Raw genomic sequence first — 24,987 nt, forward strand, 5'->3', positions numbered from 1 at the left:
GTGCTGCATAGAATTTGCTGTAACATGACAGCCTAATTAAGAGCGCTATGTATATACAGATTAGGATCTAACTAACATGCAAAAAGGCTAGTGTGCTACCGCCTCCTTCTGGCCTCTAGTCATGTTATATTTTTTTCCTCAATTGCTCTGTTATTCTATAAAAATATTATTAATATTTAGCTCACCAGAATTCATCTTCACTGTAATGATATGTCAACAAAATAGTGGTTGCAGTGATAATATTAGAAACAGTAAGAAGCATAACGTTGACTCCAAAGCAGCCTCAGAGGCACAAATTTCAGCATTGATGGAAAGCAGTGAAAGTAGCAGTACAAATTCTCTCTTGTTTAGCTTGACTAAGTCTCTCCTGAATTGTTTGATTTACTGAACTTTTCCCTAGCCTTTATTGATTTATTAATCACTCCATCAATGAACTAACAAACACTGACCTTTCTTTGGTCCCTCAGCAGCCGCTGCCCTAAACAGAGTGAATCGATCATTTAATGGAACATCAAGGCCTCCCAGATTATTTGTCAGCTTTTTGTCATGCACGCATGCATGCATATCCACTTAAATCAATATATTGACTTCACAGCCAAAGAGTTAAATAAGTAGACAGTAGACCGCATTTCCTGATTAACATCTATCATCCCATTTACAAGCTATTTAGGCTTAAGGTATATAAAAGCAGATTTTTCAAGGTAAGATCCCTGATCTGTCACTTTGTTGCATATTTTTACAAAAGTTATAAAGCTGGGGATGTTCACTGAAAGTTATTTTTTGTTGCATTACTTTGTTCCTTTGTTTTTCTCAAAGGTTGGCTGACACACACACTGTACACATATATACAGTGACCATTAAAAAAGGAAACATTTAATTATGCCTTGGCAATGTAAAATTTAATGTTCGTTTGTTAAGACATCAGCAATAATGATTCCAGTTATTGAATCCTGGTTACAGACCTTGTTCTCTTATCATTTTTTGGTATTTTATACAAAATGATATTAAAATTGCTCTGCCTTTTATCAATTATTTTATCGATTTTTTTCCAAGTTTGATCATAACTTCAGTCATTTTAATTTCATTCCATTCCTTAATATTGAGGGGATTTTGTTCTAAACATGTTGGAAACAGACCAGCTGGATCATAATAAGAACCATGATGGTTGCTGCAAGGGCTCAAAAGCTCCAGCATTGTCCACCCATCATTGCACATGTGAATAGAACTGAAAGCACAAGAAAAATAAGACCTATAAGCACCACTGTGAAAAAAAATAAAACAGAACTCAGACACCCCCCCCCCCCCGTTCTTAGCCTGTCACGCAGGCGTTATGGGCTGCCCTGTGTCATAGAATGCTGCTTTATTCAATAGATGTCAGTCACTGCTCCACTAATCGAGGAAGACATGGAACATAATGCACCAACTAGATTTCAGGCCGGCAGTAGTAATGGCTCGTAAATTCAACAGCCCTGGAGCAAGAATCTGTCAAAACTCAGCAGTGTATTGTGGCTTCCAGTTTTTTCATCCACCCCCTCAACACGCGAGTGATGTTTGCGTATTTGTGTACTTGTCCCTCCCCTCCTGTGCCGCTGCCACTGCCACTCTCCACATCAGAGCTAAAAGCAGCCAGCCGTACTAAAAACTATTTTCTTTTTAATTAATCACGCCAGTCCTGTCAATACGATGGAGCGGCTTTGATCAGAGCTCGGCCATGCAGCTAAAGCGCCAATCGATAGGCACGGGGGTCCGAGGGAGCGCCAATATGTTCCATCGTGCACATAAGAATCCTGAAAGCTCTGGCTGTCCCAAATAAAATGCCTGTAGGGCACAGGCGGCCCAAAAAACAGGGGCCTTTTCCATGCTATGATGCTCCTTTGTTCGTGTTAGCTGGCTCTTGAGGGGTTGCGGGTGAGTGACCCGATGAGCCGGGCAGCGGTGTATCAAGCAAAAAAAGGATGACCTCGCTTCAACCCCCCAAAAATACAGCACAACAATAGATAGGCAGAGATTTGTCTTTTGTGTGTGTGTGTGTGATTGACATCAAGCGTGATAGTGAGATACTCCATTAGGGAACTTCTCATATCTCAACATGTTATTTTATGTCGTTGATATGGACCAATATTGGTTATCTCTCAGGACTTCTAATGGCTGCCAACTGCACATAAGAGGCCCACGCAGCGGATTTCTGACACTAAATAATCAAGTGTCTAAAGCACTACAATTGTAGGGTTTTGTCATTTATACGGGACAAGGTCAATCCCTTTTCTGAGCCCCCTTCAGCTTGTAGCCTTTGGCAATTGTGTGGCTTGTCTGACCTTTTTTAGGCCTCTCTGAAGCCAGGTCAGGCTTATACTGTGGCATGGCAATTATTTTGCTGTCACTGAACATTTTATTTTGTCACAATAAATGTCGTAATAAAATATCATCATTTTAATAAGGAGAGAAAGTTACTCTGTGCATCATCATATCATAATTTGTAATGAAGTAAAATGAAATGTCAATATATTCAATATTTATTCATCACAGGTTCAAGTTGTTTTTCATTAATCACATTTACTTAAACAAAAAAGTCATATAATACGTGGCAGCTTTAAATGCAACACAGATGAGCTTTCTGTGATAATCAATTGATATTTCATGGTGTTATGTATTTTTTTTTCGGTTAATTATCTCCTGACATGTTTTCAATCCAACTCCCACAACGTCAATCTTAAATGCTTTGTTGGTTAGGCCATGGGATGTCCTATTTGTGAAAAATGCTGCCATTAGTTAAAGCTAATGGAGCAGATAGATGTAGAATGGAAGAAAATGGATGGATGACTGGACATTTGTAATTCAAAAACCGAAATAGAACATAGATTGCCGCCCTTGACTCGTAGCAACTTTGGGGCAGAATTTCAATGAATACAACTATTTAAATGGCTTCTGTAGTACCATCAGGAATACAAGAACTGATCTCTAATTACCATATACAAGTTCCTAGAATGTAGACTAAATTAAACAGTGTGATAAAGAAGGATACACACATTTAAAATATAACAGATAGTTCAAGTACATGCAACAAACAATATGTATTACTCTGTAATGGTTTGTGGTCTGTAACTCAATGAAGACATAAAATTATATTTGGAGTTGGCCATAATGCATTTTCTGTGAGGCGTGTTGACTTTAAGGTTGTGGATTTGAATGCATTTAATCTAGGATAGAACTGAGGAATTAACACATTTGTTTGGTGTAGGGATTAGAAATTGGAATGTTTCTAATAAGCGATTTGGTATTTAATAAATGATCAAATTCAAACTAAATCTATCGTCTCAAGAACATTGGAAAAGAGAACATCAAAGTCTTTACAAAGCAATAAAAGATAGCTTGTGGTGTATTATAGTATTAATAATTGTATGACTGTTTTGATAAAAATGAAAATAAAATGTTTTTCATTTTCATTGCACATTGTCGTCGTTCTAAACGTTGACTTTCAGTCTTGGAAAATTTCTATGGTACTGCACTGCCCCCTGCTTTCCACTTTCTTTGGAATAGTATTAATGGAGTGTAAACTACGCCCATTCACTCAAATGGCCTATTCCACATTCCAAAAAGTGGTCACTTTTCAGATATATTGTTTTACCTGAGGTTGGCATCTGACATCACTTTTAGATGTCAACTCAGATGATGGACAGTGGAGGAGGTTGGAAGAGGGATTCTGTAGAAGCATTAGTTTGCTGATGTGGCTTCTGGTTCCACGTTGTGAGCTGTGGTTTCTTTAAAGACGTGACAGGTTCTGGTGATTGACGATGGGAATGCAACTTTTTTTGCATCTCCTCGGCTTTGTGAGCTAACATGATGCTCACTTTCCTTTGGTGGGCAAGAGCCTCATCCTTGTCATTGAGCTACACCAAGAAACATTGTTTTAATTTCAAATGAATAAGTGACCTGGTCAGAAAAAAAAGTATTTTTTCCTGAAGAAACACTAAATTATACATACAGTTAACTTTCCTCCTTAATAAAAACTACATTGGGCAAAGTTACATTCCTGATAAAGAAGTGGATATATGATTTAATATTATAGGAAATAGTAAAAAGGATGTTTCTCTGGTTATAAGCTGAAGCATAGATGATGTTGTCCTTTTTTGGCTTACAAACAAATTAGAATTGAAACCCTTAACTCTTTGCAATTTTTTTCCCCAAATCTGATGAATTTCAGCATAAAAAAAACACTAATAACACAATTTGAAATTGATACTAACCAGGTCAAGCAATTTATAAAGTGCATCGAGGAGATCATCAGGCATCTTGACTTCTATGTTTGAATGAAGTAATCCTCTTAACTTCTGGTTTATACTGATTAAATGACACCGATTAGAACCTGCAAGGAAAAGCACTTTGAGAACATCTGATGAATCATTTGATGACACATGCTTCTGAATTGTTTTTTGGTAGTTATTTTTTTCAAGTATGACAAATGCTTTGACAGGACTACACAAACACCACCCGGAAATTACAAGAAAGTGTGTATGAATATATATAGTTCACAGTAGTTCCAATGCACTTGCCTTCAGGTTTGCAATGATTTGATTTTGGTACGTTGGCTTCTGCCAAAAGCATAAAGTGTTCACTGCGTTTTCTTAGCTGCTGCTCAAAGGCAACGCGAAAAGCATCTGCAACCATCAAAGCCTCTTTTCTTTTTGAGCGCTGAAACTCCAACTGTGACATTCAAACACACACATCACTTCATGATTGTGATACGTATTTCCAGGATTTTTCTCTTTTGCAATTTAAACTTTTTCTTGTACTTTTCAAGTTTATTCGATGAACACTAAAACGTAATGTCAGCAAAACTGATGTGTCAAAAGGTGTAATTTACCTCCTCTTGCAGATGCATAACTTCATTTTTGATAGCAGCAGCCATCTGGTTACATGCACATGCTTCTTGAAAACCATTACACTTGCAAGTATTAAAAGCTATACACTGCAAAAAATATGATATGAATAACACATTAAGTAGTATTCATATATTTCTGTACATGTGTTTGCGTGTTGTTTCCTTACCTCTGGGACACTTGTATCTCTCTCCGGACTTTGTTGAGAATCCTTTTTTTCATGAATCCTCTCCACACATTGTTGGTTTAACACTAAACACACACCATTGCATACAATCACACACTATTAAACCTAATTATTTTTGGAAACTGCTTAAAAGTATGTCCTAAAAGAATGACCTGAATTTCCTATAGGGAGGTACTGTGGTTCTTTTCGTCTGTCTTTTAGTCTCTGTGCATGAGTCTTCTTTTCAGTAATGACTCTAACTCGAACCACAATGACAGTTAAATCAGGAGATTGTACAGTAATTACTGTATAGCATGGAGAGGCATTAATCTGACCTGTTGTATTTCTGCTCCCATAACTGTTCAGATGTCTTCATCTTGAGTTGGTTGAAACTGAGCTCCCACTGCAAGCTATTCACTTCCTTGGGAAGAAATTGCATATATATATATCCATTAAAACGTATGTGCCTCACTTAAATGAAAGCAATAAAAGTTATCTCAAGGTCTACAAGACAAATAAAGCCAACCCTTGTTTGAGTTGCATTATAGAAAAGAGAAAGAACCTTCTCCAAAGCTTTGGCCTTCTCTTCACTTTTCTGCAGGAGGCTTTTCGTGTGACTCGTAGCTTTTTCGAGGATGGCCTGAATAGAAAAACAAAGTGTCTTTGGTATAAAGTTTAGTGGTGTCAAGAGTCTTCACATTTGCCTAACCTGCAGTTTAAAATTGAAAAAGACAGAAATGATCCATTTGTGAGGTGTAGTACCTTTCCCTGTAGGATCTTTAAAGCTTCGAATTTGCCTTCTAAGTAACGATGGGCCACTTCCAACTCACATCTTAACATATCAATGATCTGTCAAATACATGGGGTCACTAATCACAAAATGTACATGAATTTCTCAGTGATGTTTGTTTCTCACCTCAACAGATTCCAGTATTTTGTCTCTTAAATCCTCTTTGGACATGTCATCAAAGGAGCCAGCTAGATGTTTAAAATGTATTATCTTGCATTAAAACCTTTGCATTGTGCCATTCGCTCACATAAAGCAACAAAATCAACACATATATACATGAATATCTAGAGAGAAATAGATGCATCAAAATACAACAACTATGGAAAATATTCACTCCTATTATATGTTCCTTCTGTTTTTTTTTAAATCCTCATATATTGAAGTAGTGTCAAATGTACATATAATTATGATTACCCATGAGTGATGTCTTCCAACTTGAACTTCTTTCCCAGCCTTCAGTCATCATTCTTGGTATGCAAGCTGCTTCCCTTGTTTGACTTTGTCCGTACAAATCTGTATCTGGTAAAATGAGCCCTTGAGGTCCAGATGAGCTTGGCCTCTTTTGCCTAATAGAATTGGATGTTGTTCTGACTATCATGCCATCACCCAAGTCTCCAGCTGCCAGGTCATCATCAAGGCTGTTGGCCTTGTGGACCTCTTGCATCAGCATCAGGTCAGACTCTGAATTACGGGCAAAATAAATTAAAATGTAAACTCTGGTAGATTACATCACAAAGTTTTTTTTTTTAAATCAATCTAACTAATCCTCTGCCTTCCCGATGATACAAAAATGTACATGCAGACCTTCCCAAACTATGATTAGTTCAGGTAGCCCTTGACAACATGTTAAGATTCAATTCATTTTATGATATAATTTTAACTTACCTGTAATGTTGAATAAAAAAAATGTATAAAAGACTCCACTGCGTATTATTGACCCTCAATATCAAAAGATAACAATTCCTGTTGTCAAAAAAAAGTAGAGTTGGAGGCCGCCCCACTTCAACGGACACAAAGTCTCACCACAAGCATCGCTTCCCCACTCGACAACTTCACTTTCAACATGGCCGTGACAACTCTGGGCAAATAGTGAACTACAGTATCTACGGCAAATGTTTGACTTAAAGTTTCGATCATTGTTGGGCAGAGGGAATATTTAAATGTTTATTTAAAAGTTCCAGCTTGATGAGCAAATATTGAAATAAGGGGTGTGTGTGGTGTGTTACAAGGAGATAGAGAGACAAAGAAAGAAGAAAAAACGGGTACATTACAGCAGAGATCACTCTCACACTTGTCAAAACCTTGTTTTCACATATGTTTTTATTCCAATATACATATAACTTAAGCAAAAATGCTTGGTCAACAGCTTACGACACGCTAAATGAAAGCCGTCGCTACAGTAGTATTATGATGAAACATGAAAAACATGACTTTACCTGAACTTGTAACATACTGAGAACATTTCAACTGGCTGTATGAAAAAAGGCAAGTCTCTTTAATACTATAATGTGCAAATGGGGAATCCTTGTAACTGAGTCCAATTATGAAATAACATGAACTGCAATCAGGTGTGTCTGAATAATACCCTTCAATTCTTTGAACAGTTGAAAAAAAAATTCACATTACGACCAGTGTGGATTTGTATTATTTGCGTTAGCCACTATCGTATTCTTCAATCAAGATGTCCTCCTCCAATTCCTCAACAGCAGTTGTTGGCTGGTTTGTTTGACTGGATGTTTGACTTTCCTCTTCTAGTACATTCTTTATATCAACCTCACAATCAATTTTCAGCTGGGCTTCTTGGTCTGTCAAGGGCTCCAGTTTTAACCTAAAATTACACAATAAAGTGATTTTTTTTTAAAGTAACAAAATGCATTTTACATTCTTTTGGATCCTTTTTTTGATCATTATTAATTTTATTTTATTTTTGTTTACTATGTGGGCCAACTCAGCTGCATGAAGAAAATTGGCAATCCCTCAAAAAGCATAATGAATACATGAAAGTGATTATTTGGATACAACAAGACTACCAGAATGGAAACTGTACCTTACAGGGATCCTCTTCAATGACATGTGACCCACATCTTGGATGAATGTTATCTCAGCTGAAGAAAAAAAAAGAAAAAAGGTAAATGACTCGATATGTCGCTTGCACATTGAAAAGTAAGCAAAAATGTAAGAACAATTATAGACAATCCTTCAAAGAAGCAGTCAAGATTATTTAACTCAATTCTTGACTTTACTGTGATAAACATACAATGCATTTTAAAAGTTCAAAAGGGTTGAACATCTATATATACTATTTTCTGTGTGAGTATTGATTTGCAACATGGCAGAAAAATTCTGGAGTCTGAAACACAGGAAATAAAACAACAAAAATAGTTTTTTTCCAGTGCTATACATCAAAACAGATCATTTCCAGATGTAAAATAAGTAACTGCTTTTGTTACCTTGGTTCCTAAAGGGGTTGGCCAGTTTGGCAAGATACGGCAGCAACTCAGTCTGAAGGCTGAATCCATTCAAGCAGAAGCGGCGAAAGAGGCACCGAGCAGCCAGGCAGTTTTCCCGATGCTAACAAGAATAGTGTCAGGTTCATTAATAATTACCTTCGTCCGTAATTATCAATAACTGCAGGAAGACATCTTATTCAATTATTGACATTTAATTAAATAGAAATGGATACAACAATGGGTAAAAGCCTCCGAAGGGGAGAGTCAGCAAGTGTCACCTTACAACTTCCGAACGTCTCCTCGAATAGACGTTTTCGTCCCATTCTTATGGTCACAAGTTACAGAGTTGTTGATCATTCCATCACGTATGAGTAAAAACAACATCTGGGACTACAATAACAATCTAATAACAAAAACAGGGACTAGACCTAACAACATTTAGATTAGAGTAATTATACAACCTCCTTGACCTAAGAATCATATAATATAATCATAATCATATAATCGTTACATACAGAAAAACCCGAAGTGTACGGTTACATAACGATAACAATATTCTTGTTATTGTCCGAATAGCCCTGTCCTCGTCACCAAGGGCCCACCAAATCTCAAGGACCCAGATTGGGTGGATTGTTTGTATAACCATCCTGGAACAGGCTGTCTAGGTTAAAGATGACTTGGTGTGACCTTAACACTTTTGAAAAACAGAAAGAGAATGATTTAACAAAGTAATGAATTAATACAGAGAAAAGAAAGAGAATGATTTAATAAAGAAATGAATTAATATAACTATTATAATAGTAAAACAGAATAAACCCAACATTCCCCCGTTTTTATAATATGTATGTTATTAGTCATTTCTTAGTAATCACTAAATGGTAATGTCGGGTGACTGCGATTTTATCCGCCTACTCCTTACTCCCATGGCTGGTCTGAAAGAGAAAAAACATAATTATATTCGTCCAATTGGTCCTCGGATTTACCGTACTCCTGGACCTCACTGCTTTCCCCAAACCGTCCCATAAGATACAACTCATGTACTTTAGAATTTGTAGGGGCAATTTCAGTAGTTATAAGTCGGCTTAGCAAGGAGCGCAAACAGGGGATACTACATCACCCACACAATGTTAGGATAGCGGTAATTGTGCCTATAGTCCAAATCTTTAGATTTTCCAAAGGTCTTATCCCACCAATCTGACAATGCGGACGTATCTACTCCAGAGTGCTCTTGCATATTGCGGTTCAGTGTTTGCAGGCCAGTAATGGCCCTGGTGAGAGATCCACTGGGTGACGCGTTGTTCGGTATGAAGGTGCAACATTGTTTTCCAAACATTGCACACACGCCCCCTGTTTCAAGGATCATATCCACCGCTATGCGATTCTGGAACGCCATCAGACTGGTAGCTGCCAGTTGTTCCTTCATGGCCACAAATCCCTGTTCAGTATAATTTCCAAGTTTTGAACATTGTAATGTAAGTAATTTATTCTATCCACATTTTTGTTTGGGGTGATTAGAAGGAAGATAGACTCCCAACCTGCTGCGATCTGATTAGCCAGCTCATACTCATCTGGTACGCCCCGGGGGATGCCAATCGCATCAATGTATGTTGGATCTCCTTCCCTCCATGCCTCTCGACGATGTCGGGAGGGTCGACCCTTCACCTCCGAATTATGAGCCGCCAATTGTATCTCCTCCACTGTGGATGGAAAAACAGACACCGGTAAGAGCAGTGAGACCAAAGTACCTAGTCCTGCCGCGTTTCGGCAGGAGTCGTATAATTTATCTACCACCCCGCCACCATAGGCCAGAACGTGGTATCAGGGGTGTAGTTTGTTTTAGAACGCCGGTACACCACGTCTCATTTATCGCCCCCAGCTTCAGACCATGCCCTGTAAGGTTTAAGCAGGTAAAATGATTAAACAGTGGAAAAATTGACTTCCTATTTACCGCGTAACAGGATAAACACTGCTTCAATATTTTTTCTTGCCAAGTAGGACACGTTTTTTCATTTGTAAAAACACTTTTCCCCAAATGAATGGTGATTGAGGGAGTTGTTAGATCCCATCGTATTTTCCCTTGTCTGGTAGGTTATCCTAATCTTTTGTAAGGTGGTTTAGTCTCAATTGAAACCATATGGAGACGTCAAACCCAATATAAAAGAGTTCCCTATAGTTTTATGGTATTGCTTGCTGAGCAATAATCTTTTCAATTAATATTGGTGTTTCCCGTATCTTATTAAGTCAGAAAGTTTATCTTACCCGTCCCCTCAATGTTTCAATTGAGACCACCCTTTTACCAAAGTAGCTCCACATAGTGCTTGCCTTCTTTACACTCCATTAACAGCGCCCAATTATCCCCCGTTTGGGAAATCCCTGTTTCAGAAATAAATTTCACAGGTTAATATGTCAGTCCAAGCTTTCCAATCTTGACCAATTTCTGCAACAAGGCTTTTCCCAATCTTTAATTTTTTGCTGTTAATGTACCACACATATTTCCCACCATCTCTTTTTGTATGGCAACCGGGACGTCGCCGAGTCCAAATATATATTTTCAATGTGGAAATTTGATTTAGTAGGTAATGTTAATTAAATGTAAATGTGTATGTTTCTCGGTTTACCCTCCCGTAAGAAGGTGTATCCTCAATTGAAACGCCTCCGCCTTTTTCTCCAACTGGAGAAAACAACCCTACTGTGGAAAGGAATAGAATCACAATCATCATTAATCTCATTGCCCCAAAAGCAATAATTGTTTTCAATTATGACTTTTTGTCTTTGTTTAGGGAGTTTTCCTCTTGAAACGTTTCAATTTAGACAACCTTCTTACTGTGGGAAAGGTGCATCCGTGTCCCCTTTCAGTAACAAGGACCCTCCCACTTTGCGTTGCTCCGATGTTTCTTCTTTTATGCTGCTTATCAGCATCCAGTCTTCAAGAATCACCGTCGCTTCGTCCGTTTCCTGTTGAGAAGCAAAATCTCCCTCTGATAGTCTAAATTTGGTGTGTGCGTTTTTTTTTTGTTTTTTTTTTGATAGATTCGCCTCATCATCCAATTGTCATTGTGTAGTGAATAATAACAATTTGTAAGGTCTACCAAACAGGACTTCATATAAGGTCCGCCAATTGTGGATGGTAGACAACTATTATATTAACAAAATGGGAGCCATTATCACTATAAATAGTTTCTGGAATTCCATATCGTGGAATGATATCCATATGATCTAATAAAAATAAAATAAAATCTATATGTATTTTTTTAAATGGATATGTGGGTATGCATATAGCATATTTTTAAATGGATATGTGGGTATGCATATAGATTTAAACCCTAAGCCTTGTAGTGCCGTTGTAGCAAGGCCACCTCCCCCTTGTCGAGATATAGGACTTCCCTTGACTCAAGCCCAAATTATTTTCTTTATTGATCTTTTATTGATAGATTATGTCTCGGTGGTCTGCCAATCAAAAAACACAAAAAGACAAACTATCATTCACGCTCACACTCATAAACAGAAGAATTTAGTGTGTTCAACCAGTCTAGCATCCATAATTTCATTTTGTGGGAGTAAACTGGAGTACCCGGAGAAAATCCACAAATTCTCGAGGACGCCATGAATACCCCACATTCCGGAAGGTCTGGATCCACCCCGCATTCATTAGTAGATCCTTTAATATACACACCCCCACTCTAGCATTTTAACCGTTTGTAAAAAATTACCTTCAAGTTTCACACAAAGTTATATCCTTTTTAATGCTATCAGTTTACCTGTTTGTTCCCCAAATTGAGGTGGGAATAGTTTCACATCTAAAGTTTTTATTTTTTACAGCCGCCATGACCTAATGGCCCCCTATCATGTTTTTGGAAAATCCCAATTCCCTCTAATAGCATGCCAATCACCTTTTAATGCGGCCATCCAATTTTGTTTCTACTTGTTTCAGGTGATAAGATAATCTCCCCCATTTGTAAAACAAATTCATCCACGCCTAATTTATACAACATGACGCCTATGGCCTTTATTACGTCGCCTTGACTCCAAATTCTATGAACCAAGATAACACGCCGAATTTGTAAGCGAATTTCCCCCATCCCATTTTGTTCATAGACAACCCATCTACCTAAAGCGTCACTTGTTTCAAAACATGAAAGGCCCCACTAGAATTCGTGCATCCAGCGCCAAATAGAGCCTATTTACACATTTGTCTCAAACTTGTTTTAGATATGGGGTCCCCAATTTCCCAAAATTTCCCAGAATTTATGTACTACCACATCCTGTCAAAAACCCAAAACGACTAACATAACCTGTTTCTAAGCCAGATTCTGGAATTTGGAGAATTTCTCCTTTCCCTCCCTTATCTAAGCTTGTTATTGTCACTCGTTATCACTGTAACATTCAGGCGTATTAACCCCATCGTTGCTAAAGTTCTAACCAATTTGCATGCCCTTAAAGCCGTAAAAGCAACGTTATTTGGTTGTATCAATTGACCAATGCTTATCCAATCCGTAATATCCTTAAAGTCATCAATATGACCTGTGACAAAGCATATTTCCTCCTGCCAGGACAACAGACAATGTTCTTTCAAGTGCACTTTGAAAAACATTCCATGTTACTCCATTCTTAGGGAAAATATGCTCATCCTAAACCAATTATTTTATTTACAATTCACCTAATTATTTGGATGAATGCCATGAATTTTATCATGTCACTATTGCATTGTAAATTTCCCATCTGATGTCGTTAACAGCCAAATAATTCAATACCTACTATACTTTGTAAATCACCTCATATGATGTTTACTTATGACAAGAGTCATTTCCCATAGCCTGTTACCAAAACAAAAATCTACAACAATTAAATTAGAGAAATCAACCTTTTGTTAGGGCAACTCCTAATTACAAACTTTAATGTTTTAAAAACCTTATCGTCACCAATATACCATAATATTGTAAATTTTGTCATCCTGGCCTTTTTTTCTTTTAAACAGCCAACCTCCTGGATTAAAGTATTTTGAATAATCAAAAAATTCTGAACAATTATTAATATTATTTTATCCTCCAAAAGCTAGTTTCCTTTAACTAAGAGCCCTTTGAAATCCACAATTGCTCAAAAATGACTATTTTGGTCTATTTCCCAAATCCAAAGCTTTTTACCAAATCAACCTTTTACTGAACAGATTTTTCTATCCTCTTAATGCATTTCATTTTAAAACCCAAAATATCAATGCGAAAGCATTCGCATAACCTTGCATTTCTTGCAGCCCATGTATTGTTCTTATTCTGAAAAGTCCAAACAGAAAACGCAATTAGCCGTTAACTATGACCTCCACTCTTGCTGCGAAAACAGCATTGTTATCTTATGTTTACAAACCAGCTTTTTCCCTGTGCCCAAATACAACGCTTTTTAGAGAAGACAACCATTAAAACGTCAAATTAACCCCTCTTCCGATATTCAACTACATAGCAATATTTTTCCAAGACCCCATATATCCAGAATATGTATGCTGCAAGCACAACAATATGGCAAAAACCCATTTTCTGCCCTCAAGTTTGCTTCAGCACCCCCAAGGCCAATTATTATTATTATAATGTCTTCACGGAAGGGATCACAAAATTTTAGTCGTTTACACGGTCCGAACGCTCCCGAAAGCCCAACACAGTTAAATCGTCTGCCCCGCGGCCCACATGTTTCACTCCCATCTAATCAGCAGCCGCTGCACCAGAAACGCTTCCCCCGCAGTTGACACATTTTTTGGCAAGTCTAGAGCATAATAAAAACACAGGTGACATTCCCTGCTAAACATTTAAATGATCATTTTGTATATATTCTTTTGTCTTTTTAAACACCATCTTCCCGTTAGCGGACGGGATCAAAAACCAAGCTGCAATAAGCCATCACATTGCTGTAAATTGACAGTACATATAGGTTATATTAACAAAGCACCACCAGCACTTGGAAATAACCATTCTAATTGTTGTTATACAAGCCCAAGCATCACAAAAAAAACCCAATTTAATTGTAATCACAAAACGTCATACCCGGATTAACCAAATCAAATACCAGTGTCCCCATTAATTTTCTAGCTCCCTTTATTTTTGTTAAACTTCCTCCGCGCCCGTCACCTATCTCGGTAAATATTTTCCCCGTCAGCCGAGGAGGCCCCGCTATTTTTTCCTTACCAAACAGTACTTTCCCGCCGCCACGGTCTTAAATATATCCCCGTTATCCGAGGGAGCCCCCACTATTTTCCCAAAATAGTATTTTTAACTTCTCCCCGGCCTTATTTCGCCATTAGTGTCTGTGGAACAAGCTGTTACACTTTTATCCACTCACATATTATTTATATATGTATATTACCTCTATGCATTAGTGCATATATTATCCTGTATTCTATGCATTTTAAGCTGGCCAGCAAACCCATATTTATTTATCCATAAATATAGCTGTGTAATATTTTTAAAGCGCTTTGTCTTTCCAATTTTTTTCCAATCCTTACAAGTTAGACGTATTTTTTGGATCGTCATCCAAACCCGCCTTACAACACGTGTTTCCCATATTTTACTTTTTTGTAGTGAGTTCGTGTGCCTCACACAGTTAACTTTATTATATCTATTTTTATTATTATCACTCCTTCGACTGTATTTCCTAGGCTTATCTTAATTTTACTGCAGAAACCACACAAACAACATACAACGTATATTCGTGCCTACCCTTTAGACACAGGACACTCCCCGGCCCCAATATTGTACCTCTAGTACAATACATTCGTGCCTACCCCTGAGACACAGGACACTTTCCAGCAAAGTGCCCCACCGTACCTGCCATTGACTAGTATAAACACAGGGTTTTATCGCCGTCACCCAGGACGCGAAACCAGCCCAACAATGGGCCTCACATACAATGTCCCTTTAACGCATTTGTAAACACCTTCACAACATGCAGACATTAATGTGGACTTACCCGAGATCCATCAGATGTCTCCCTCCAGCAGGAAAAGTCTTCAACCGCCGAGAATCCAGGCGCCCCCGTCGAAAAACTCCGGCCCACCAAGGGTTTTGAAGACGCCGTGCGCACGGTCACTTACCAGATGTCGAACAGCAGCGCCTGGGTTCTCGCTCCGGTATATTGACCTCCATGGCTCAGAAGGACCAAAATGTCAGGTTCATTAATAATTACCTTCGTCCGTAATTATCAATAACTGCAGGAAGACATCTTATTCAATTATTGACATTTAATTAAATAGAAATGGATACAACAATGGGTAAAAGCCTCCGAAGGGGAGAGTCAGCAAGTGTCACCTTACAACTTCCGAACGTCTCCTCGAATAGACGTTTTCGTCCCATTCTTATGGTCACAAGTTACAGAGTTGTTGATCATTCCATCACGTATGAGTAAAAACAACATCTGGGACTACAATAACAATCTAATAACAAAAACAGGGACTAGACCTAACAACATTTAGATTAGAGTAATTATACAACCTCCTTGACCTAAGAATCATATAATATAATCATAATCATATAATCGTTACATACAGAAAAACCCGAAGTGTACGGTTACATAACGATAACAATATTCTTGTTATTGTCCGAATAGCCCTGTCCTCGTCACCAAGGGCCCACCAAATCTCAAGGACCCAGATTGGGTGGATTGTTTGTATAACCATCCTGGAACAGGCTGTCTAGGTTAAAGATGACTTGGTGTGACCTTAACACTTTTGAAAAACAGAAAGAGAATGATTTAACAAAGTAATGAATTAATACAGAGAAAAGAAAGAGAATGATTTAATAAAGAAATGAATTAATATAACTATTATAATAGTAAAACAGAATAAACCCAACAAATAGCGAGAGTCTAATTAGGATGGATTGTTAGAGGAAAGTGTATTTCGACAAGCAGCCATGGGAGGGAAAAAGGCCATTTGTAATGAAATGATCAATTAATTTGCCATCTAACATCTTCATAATGGACAAGAAAAAGGATATGATCACAAATATCCCACCTTCTTGCTGACCATAAACCAGTTAGGTTTGTGAAGTGGTCTGAAACCAACAGCTACTTGTTGAGTGTTGGCATAAAGAAGCCCTCTGGTGGCAACAGAGGATGCATATTGGCCCATGGTTTTGCTACTCTGAAGACAAATCAAAAGCAACAATAAAGCTTAGAAGAGTTTACTTCATTCATTTCATTACATGTGTAAACTGGCTGTTTAAGATTGTTTTTTTAAAATGTAATTTGTATTAAACTTTAAATTTATTATTGTCATTTTTTTTAAATCTATGCACAGACTAACCATCCAGTTAGAAGTGAAGATATCAGCGTCAGACATATACTCGCTGGCTTTATCGATATCATCCATCTCTGAGAAGAAATCCAGGTAATTCTGGTGAAGGAACAGATTGAAGAACTCTCCAGACACGTACGAATGTTCGATTACCCACTGTGGCACATGAGAGAGAAGAGATTACTTCAGTGTTCATAAAGAGCTTCCTTATGGTATATTCCTGTATATTTCAAACACTGTGTACCTCAGGGTCCACCTGTAAGGCTTCTCTGTGATGTTGAGAAAGGTGTGATGGTAGCCCAGGTCCACTTTCACCTGTTTTAATATCTTCAGGACTGCCTCCTAAATTTAAACAACATAAATGATTTCCCAATTACAGATGTTAAATCCAATGGACATTGTGCTATACATAAGTAAAATGAGAAAACAGGGATTTCAAAATATTTAATCTTCATTAGCAATGATACTACTATATTTGTTTTACCATTAACTGTGTCTTGCAACATAGAGAATTTCTTATTTGTGTTGGGGATAATGTCATAACGAAGGCTGAAATAGAATCAGTAAGACTCACTTTTACAATGGAGTATTTTTCCCAATGCTCTGAACAGGAACAGACAAGTATCCTTCATTCCCATGGTTTGCTCTTCTTCTTTGCCCTTTGTTGACTTTGATTTTTTCCGTGATGTTGCTTTGCAAGCAGCCTTAACCTGTAATTTCAAACTATCATTCCCTCTCAACCTTTCCCTTTCCTTTGAATCGTCTGAAAAAAAAATCAAACAGTGCTATGACGTGAATCAGTAAGAATGAAACATTGGCTTTACCGGTTACAGTATTTGTATTTATCAATAACAGACCTGGAACAGAGGCAAATTGCAGATTATTGACAGCACTGCGAATGTCTCCTGCACTTCCAGAACACACCATCTCCAATATAGTAGGATTTGGGACAATGGCCCTTCCAGCACTCTGCGTAAAGTTAAACAGTTGTCAGAAAATATATGAAAACAAAGTAGATTCAAATCAGCACCAGTGGTGGGTCACCTTTTCATTTTCATGGGTTAGAATACGAGTCAGAACCTTCATCATAGTAGTTGGAGCCACTGGATTAAAACTGGAAACAGAATGGCAAGAATAAAAAATATTCAATACTTCATTCCTGATAGTCTTCAAGATGTATTTAAACTTACCTGATGGTAGTGATATCCAGTTCCTCCAGGATTTCCTTGGGAAAAAGCAATCTTGAGCTGCTGTCTCCATTTACGCTATTGGACACAATGAACACTAGGGGGCAGCGACTGGTCTTCCCAAAAATCCTGAAACAAACGTCAAAACATGATGATGACCCAAACATATACTACGTATATTTAGCACACAGAAAAAATCTTACTTGAATCAGTTATCTCAATTAAATCTAAATTGGGCGATCAATGTTTCCAATGACAATGTGGTCCTCGAACCAGTGATCTTGTTTGTTATTTTTCTAAATGGAAATTTAAGTTTCTGACTCACCTAAGAATATCATGCAGCTCACTAGGCTTCCGGTAAAACTGGTTTGGGAATTCCTGATGAAAAATACAAATCAACGCTGATCCATGGCACTGCTAGTAGTTATACAGTATGTATTGTACAATTGGTGAGAGATGGTTTAACAATATAAGTCATCAAGGGCAAAATTATAAAACAGGAAAATCAGGATCATTTCTGCACCCACCTCAACCAATATTAGCTTCATTCCTGTCTGTGTTTTATCACCCACCATCTTTAGGCAGTTGTACTTGTTGGCTCTCAGAAGAAATTCCTGAAATTGGACTGATTGTGAGGTAGTATTTTCACCAGTTGTTCTCCTGTCTAACACAAAACACACACAGAGAAGCAAATAAGGAAGGGTATTGATTGATAAGCTTTTATCAGAATTTATTTGACACAAAAAAAACAAAGCTCATCTTAAATACAAAATAAGACAAATATGAGAATACTTTTGCCAGTATATTTTGGCTAAATCTCAGACAAGCAATTGTAAAATAACGACCTCACGTCTAATATACTCACCATAATCAGTGTTGGTGTACGTGTATAGGTAAGGTGGGTTGGTCCACTCCTGGATTCTAAGACCCAGCTCCCGGGATAAAACTTGTACTGTAGCAGTCTTTCCGCACCCAGAAGGGCCTGTTAACAGAAGTAGTCCTCCCTATGAAGAACAGAAGAATACAAGTACATAAAATAGAGACATCCTTTACAGCATCCCTTAGGTAGTCATTCAAAATATGAAAAACTTTTAACTTAAAGATTCATGTCATGACGATGCTTAGGAACTGAAACAACATGAAAAAAAATAATAATAATAATACAAATTTAAAAAGTTAATTCTCATTTATTGGCTTGTGAATGTACTCCTAATACATGTTTATATAATTAGGCTCATGTAATAAAGGACGCTACCTCACTTGGAACTTGAGAATGAAAATTTCCAGCCATACCTGTGATGCATCTGTATGAAGTCTCAGCCAATTCTCTACTTCTTCTATCTTCTTCTTGTGAACCGCTAAATCAACCTGCACAAAAAACTCAAGATTAAACTTGAACTCATTGGCTGCCATTGACAGTAAAAGATGCCCATTACATCTGGGAGGAATGGCAGTGAATTATCCTGTTTCAGTGCTTTCAATGGAAACAGACATTAGCAGGGAACATTTGAATATGCGGAGAAAAGGTAAAGACCATAAGAAAATGTTAGATTAGGAGGAAAAAAATGAGAGGTGAAGAATATGCAAGGTCGGCTGAAAACACTGACCTTTGCACATGGCATGTGTCTGTCCACCCAAGGTTCATCCTGTTCCCCGAGGCTGAAGTGCTTTTGTGGGTAGTTGGCACAAGGGTCGACACTGCCAGTTTGCCCTTTCTTCTTCCGTTGTCTCACCGATTCATTTTGAGACCCCGAAATTTTACTCCTTTTCTTTCTAGAGGCATTTAAGTGCTCTCTCTTAAAATCGCTGAAAGATGGATCTACCCAACATTTCGTCTGCGGAAAAGATCACATTGCAATTCACTTTTTATTGCAACACTTGAAAAGGTTTGACACATTCAGAAGATGTATTGGTAACAAAAACAACACACATTAGCTACATAAACTACCAGGAATTGATGACTTTTTCCAACTCACACTGCATGAAGCAACGTTATCTTCCAGGGACGTCTTTTTCATTTTCACTTTATAACACTTCACATTGAGTCTACCGAGTCCTGCATAACAGAAAAAAAGTATATGATGGTTGAGCATGGACATTTAAAAAATACTAAATCATGTATTACCTAGGCTCTTTTATACACAGCAAGGTAGTGAAGTGGAATGGACTACTAACTTGACATCGGGACGCTGTGAGCTAATAATCTATTTCTCTGGTTAAACATAAATACAAAATAAACGTGCCAAATTGAACTACTTTTGATCACATCGCATGCATTTGCAAAATAAACAGTCACAAAGAAAATTAAGCATATTAACTTATCGTTCCTTCGTTTAATGCGGCGGACGCAGAATGTCGTAAATTGCATGATGTTTAACGTAAAGTGTGTTGATACGACACTTTACGGCAGTGTGTCTATGTGCGAATCGTAGAGGTAAATAAATCCGAGACAAAACCATAATAATGCTACGTATTTGTGACTTCTCTTTAGTTGATTTTTCTTTTCAATAGTCAACATAAATATTTAAGAAAATAACCAAATGACGGTAGCATGTATTATGTTCTATGTTTCAGATTGCTGTAAAAAAATACACGTGTTGGGTCGTCGTAAGCCATGAAATCGAGAAGACAACCAAACATCCTCTTAACAGGTATTAAAAGACTTTCCTTAGTGTGATTTAGTTTGTATCGGATTTAAGAATATTTAAAGAGAAATACTGCAACAGTAGTTACGTAATCACCCACGTGCAAATGTGTGGTTATTTTGTCAGTTGGTGGGATTTATTATACTTAAAACACCAATTTAGCCGGCAAATTTATGTTGAAAAAAAAAAAAAACAACACATAACCTCACAGTTTGATTTTATTCCTCTTTCATGTTTGCAAGTATTACTGTATCCTGTCAATAGTTTAACTATACTAAAACTTGTTCCAAGAAAACTTAGTAGAATCCAATGTAAAACATCCCAGAAAATGGGGAATTTTGTCTTTCTCTAAAATTGTTTGGGCCTTTTAAAAATACTATCCTTTCTGTACAACAGGAACTCCTGGTGTAGGAAAAACAACTCTTGGGAAGGAGTTGGCTCAGCGGACTGGGCTCACCTACGTTAACATAGGAGATCTAGCACAGGAAGGTAAAAAAGATTCCACGGATAGGCCATATCAGTGAATTATGCCTCCATTGACAAGATGCATTACTTCTCCCCAGGAGATCTTTACGACGGGTATGATGAAGTGTACCAGTGCCCCATTTTGGATGAAGACAGAGTATGTTATCCTTCAATTATTTTCCAACTTACACCAGCTCAACAAAACATTTTTTAATGAATGATACATACCCTCCACTCTTATGAGATTTAGATTGAGATCATCCTTGAATATCTTGACATATATGTTGGTATCAGCAGTATGTCTAAAATATTTTTTTAAATGTTCCAATTATGTGGCCTACAGGTTATAGATGAGTTAGAAGAGAAGATGTCACAGGGAGGTGTTATTGTTGACTACCATGGCTGTGACCTCTTCCCTGAACGATGGTTTCAAATTGTCTTTGTTCTCCGAACAGACAATACACAGCTCTACGCGCGACTAGAAAACAGGTACTCTTTACTTGTCTCTCTTGGAAGATTCACTGTCACATCTAACTGTCTGATCATTTAATTACTTGACAGGGGCTATACAGGAAAGAAGCTGCAGGACAATCTGCAATGTGAAATATTTCAGACCATCTATGAGGAGGCAATGGAGGCCTACAAGGAGGAGCTTGTTCACCAGCTGCCAAGCAACAGTCCCGAGGACATGGAGAACAACTTGGAACAGATAGCACAGTGGACTGAGAAGTGGATTAAAGACCACAATTAGACTGGCGACTGGCTAGCAGATAAAATATTGTATGTTTGAGGGAGGGGGGTCATTTGTCCCCATTTCATAAATACTATAATCATGAATGTTGTTCATTATGTATTTAAAAAAATATACATATTCATCATTTGTGGGGCAAAAACATTGGAAAACAGCAGACAGAGCTCAGCAGCGAAACAACAACAAAACAAAACAAATGATGGAGAAATCATGGCCACAATTGCAAAAGGCCAAAGGGCACATTTTTATTCCAATAAATAAGCTTCCTTAAGTGAAGCACACAATTATTGAGCTAGCTAGACAGGTATGGTTTTGGATTTGTGATCCAACCACTTGAAAGGAAATTTTTAACATTAAACTGTTTTGTACAGATAAAAATCCTGTGTTGTTTTTAGGTTTTACAATTTTCTGTTAAAACCACTACTGTTTAATTTTAAGGCCGATTTTATGATCAAGAAAAAAACCTTAGATTCATCTGCTCTAAAATGCAAAGAATATGTCATTCAAATTGCCAATCCAAAAATAACCTGTTACTAATTTATGACACTCGAAACCATCCATCAAGACATCAAGAAGAAGAATGTGAACATGAAGTGTCGTCGGTCGAGACCTCCCCCATCTATCAACAGTTGACGGAGGATTAGCAGGTGACTTTGAAGGTGTGGCTTAAACCTGCGCACCCGGATGCTATGGATTTAAAAACTCCATGGATAAATAAATTTTTCTATAGCGAGGCTCCACGTTTAAGGACGAAATGACAGGCTAATAAATGCTTCAAGTGTGGTTTCTGAAAGTTCCTATAAATATATTAGTTCTAATTAAAGTAATTTCATCAATTAGGACACCTATTTAAAAACTTTCCAACGCCACTAAATAACCTTTTTGGCAATTTCACTCCTCAGTTCTTACCACGCATGTACTGTAAATAATAAGAACGTAAGTACGATTATTTGATTGCTTTTAAGACATAAACGAATTGATTTTGATGGGCATGTGCCCTTACCAAGATGGCCGCCGCGCAGGCACGTCCCTTATCCGCGAATACAGGACATTGACGATGTTCGTGTGGCAACCTATGGCTTCGCACTTCATACACATGAGACGTTCTCCTAGTTACAAGCTACATGCTCTCGCCGTTTGAGTTACATGGACCACCGAATTCAATACAATGGCTAAATGTAAGTTTTTGAAATTATCCATATAATTATTCATAGCGCGACGTAACGTGTGAGTCGTGTCTTTCACACTGAACGGGGTGTACTAGTATAGCATTTATTTACAGCGACATTGAACGGGAGGCATACATTGAAAGACTGAAATGTAGCAAGCTAATTAAAGTAATTAAGGGATGTTAAATGAAATTTGAGTAATTCTCAATGAAAACGGTAATTGTGTTTTGTTGTGTGAATTGATTTTGCCACGATTTTCTTGGCACCGTCTGTTTCCCCATGACGTCACGTATCCCGGACACAGCCAAGGGCCTCCTTACTGGCGTTCTCATTTATTTGTTCAGGTGCTTTTGCGTACATACATGTACATACATACATGTACACATATGTAAACATTGATTTATGTAGTAGTTTGAGTAACAGTGTTTCCAAACCCAACTTGAAAACTTCTGTAAACTTTGTCCATCATTGTGTCTTCCACAGTAACACGTAACAATGCCTCAGCCCAGAATTATGCTGGTGGTGACCGGGGATGATTTTGGTTACTGCCCCAAAAGGAATCAAGGAATTGTTGACTGCTTTAAAGCTGGAGGTATTTCCTCAGTGTCACTGCTAGTTAATGCATCTGCTGCCAAGGATGCAGCAGATTTGGCTAAAAGGTAATGTGGCAGATCTTGAGAATTTTGACTCACTTGACTTTAATGATATACAGAAATGTTACAATTACTATTCAACAGTTGATGCACGTAATTGGCCCTAAGACTTTGGAACAATACACTTGTCTTATCAGGCACAGCATTCCAATTGGGCTCCATGCCAACCTGTCAGAAGGCATGCCCGTATCTCAGAATCTCCAACAAACCTCTACACTTGTAAATGAGCATGGCTTCTTTCATGGAAAGATGGGCTTCCGTCAGGCACTAGGACGACAGCAGCTAAGCATGGAAGAGGTACTATGATGAGTATCACCTATATGTATTCCCTTATTCGGTTAGTCATTATTTTTTCATGTCAAATTAAATATCTTTTAAAAAAAAAAAAAATTAGGTGGATCTCGAGCTAAGAAACCAGATCAGGCGGTTTAGAGATTTGACTGGTCACCTACCTCATCACATGGATGGCCATCAACATGTTCATATACTCCCAGGTAAGTCAAATTGAGTCAAATTCTCAACCATACTTGCATATTTATGATACTGTATATACCACATATGAATGATCCTCTGTTGTAGAGGTTCGTGAGGTGTTTGCACAAGTCCTTTCAGATCACAGAATTCCATATACTCGCGTTCCAGTCGAACCAGGTTTACACAGCTGTCCATGGCTTCCAGTACATCTCCAAAGATTCTACACACAGGTGGAGAAAGATGCCCAAGACTCCATTCCTGTCTTCAGGCGTTATGGAATAAGGTTTGTGTGTGCGTGTGTGTGTGTGAATAATGAGGATTTAATTTAGATGGTGAATGACTATACTGAATGCAAACACCTATTCCTCCTGACTGTATCAGTTTGCAAGTTGTATTGTCAATGAAAAACAAATTCAACATTTCCATATCCACAGGTGGCCCGATGTCTACTTGGGATTAACCACAGTCGGCCAGAACATGTCTGTCCCCAACCTGAAGAGGGCCTTCAGCCATGCCTTGAGTATGTCCAACCGAGACAATTCGAGTTCTGAAGAGTCTGTGGTCACAGCAGAACTCATGGTGCACCCAGGTTACCCTAGTCACCCACAAATAGGTGGTTGTGGAGAAGGACCGGATGACTTTTCCCAGTCAGAAGACCGACAACACGAGCTAAATGTACTCACTGACTTGTCTCTGCTTGCCTTGTACCACCAGGAGCGAGTACAGCTATGTGCTTTTAAAGACCTATGAATATTAATATGTGAATAAGAGAGTTACATAACAACATGAATTGTATGTTTTAACTGTTGGATTCAGAATGGCATTTTAATTTTCTTTACAGTTTATTAAAAATATTAAATTTGAAACTAAAAGATTATTTGTTGTTGGCAATTACTAAACTGTATTTGCTTATTTTAAAAATGAACATATATATTTTTTGATGAGGTGAACATTTTCGTTCTTGTTTCGTAATGATTTTGAAGAGCTTTTTGCAATTACCAATTAGAATAAGGAGACATGCAGACGATATACGTACTCATTTTTCAAGTTTTGGTCAGCAGGGGGTACTGTGATCACATAGAGGAATT

At 37.8% G+C, this 24,987-nt stretch overlaps 3 protein-coding genes across 4 annotated transcripts; 2 read left to right on the forward strand and 1 right to left on the reverse strand.

The window, feature by feature from the left end:
• Positions 1-3,410: 3,410 nt before the first annotated feature.
• On the reverse strand, positions 3,411-20,153 carry LOC144196070 (cell cycle checkpoint protein RAD17-like). The gene is made up of 26 exons (XM_077716062.1): positions 19,868-20,153; positions 19,719-19,798; positions 19,350-19,577; positions 19,036-19,110; positions 18,608-18,746; positions 18,270-18,406; positions 18,068-18,120; positions 17,746-17,871; positions 17,600-17,669; positions 17,413-17,524; positions 17,130-17,318; positions 16,800-16,897; positions 16,565-16,711; positions 16,274-16,402; positions 8,284-8,404; positions 6,243-6,514; positions 5,960-6,022; positions 5,806-5,892; positions 5,606-5,683; positions 5,379-5,464; positions 5,217-5,299; positions 5,047-5,129; positions 4,862-4,966; positions 4,551-4,701; positions 4,245-4,363; positions 3,411-3,887 (listed from the first exon to the last, which is right to left on the reverse strand). The coding sequence occupies exons 2-26, from the start codon at positions 19,758-19,760 to the stop codon at positions 3,663-3,665; spliced, it is 3,018 nt and encodes a 1,005-aa protein (XP_077572188.1). The 5' UTR covers positions 19,761-19,798; positions 19,868-20,153; the 3' UTR covers positions 3,411-3,662.
• Positions 20,058-21,689, forward strand: LOC144196065 (adenylate kinase isoenzyme 6-like). The gene is made up of 6 exons (XM_077716057.1): positions 20,058-20,176; positions 20,317-20,393; positions 20,784-20,876; positions 20,951-21,009; positions 21,196-21,341; positions 21,414-21,689. Exons 2-6 carry the CDS (start codon positions 20,357-20,359, stop codon positions 21,601-21,603), a joined length of 525 nt encoding a protein of 174 aa, XP_077572183.1. The 5' UTR covers positions 20,058-20,176; positions 20,317-20,356; the 3' UTR covers positions 21,604-21,689.
• A 922-nt stretch (positions 21,690-22,611) lies between these two features.
• LOC144196057 (carbohydrate deacetylase-like) lies at positions 22,612-24,774 on the forward strand. Of its 2 annotated transcripts, none has more exons than XM_077716043.1 (6): positions 22,612-22,781; positions 23,256-23,431; positions 23,563-23,722; positions 23,820-23,919; positions 24,005-24,182; positions 24,334-24,774. In XM_077716043.1, the coding sequence occupies exons 2-6, from the start codon at positions 23,268-23,270 to the stop codon at positions 24,647-24,649; spliced, it is 918 nt and encodes a 305-aa protein (XP_077572169.1). In that variant the 5' UTR covers positions 22,612-22,781; positions 23,256-23,267; the 3' UTR covers positions 24,650-24,774. The 2 variants fall into 2 exon arrangements, with proteins under 2 accessions (XP_077572169.1, XP_077572170.1); XM_077716044.1 differs by lacking the exon at positions 22,612-22,781 and adding an exon at positions 22,826-23,116.
• Positions 24,775-24,987: the final 213 nt, after the last annotated feature.

This window comes from Stigmatopora nigra, chromosome 4, assembly GCF_051989575.1.
Source record: "Stigmatopora nigra isolate UIUO_SnigA chromosome 4, RoL_Snig_1.1, whole genome shotgun sequence".
NCBI lineage: Eukaryota > Metazoa > Chordata > Actinopteri > Syngnathiformes > Syngnathidae > Stigmatopora > Stigmatopora nigra.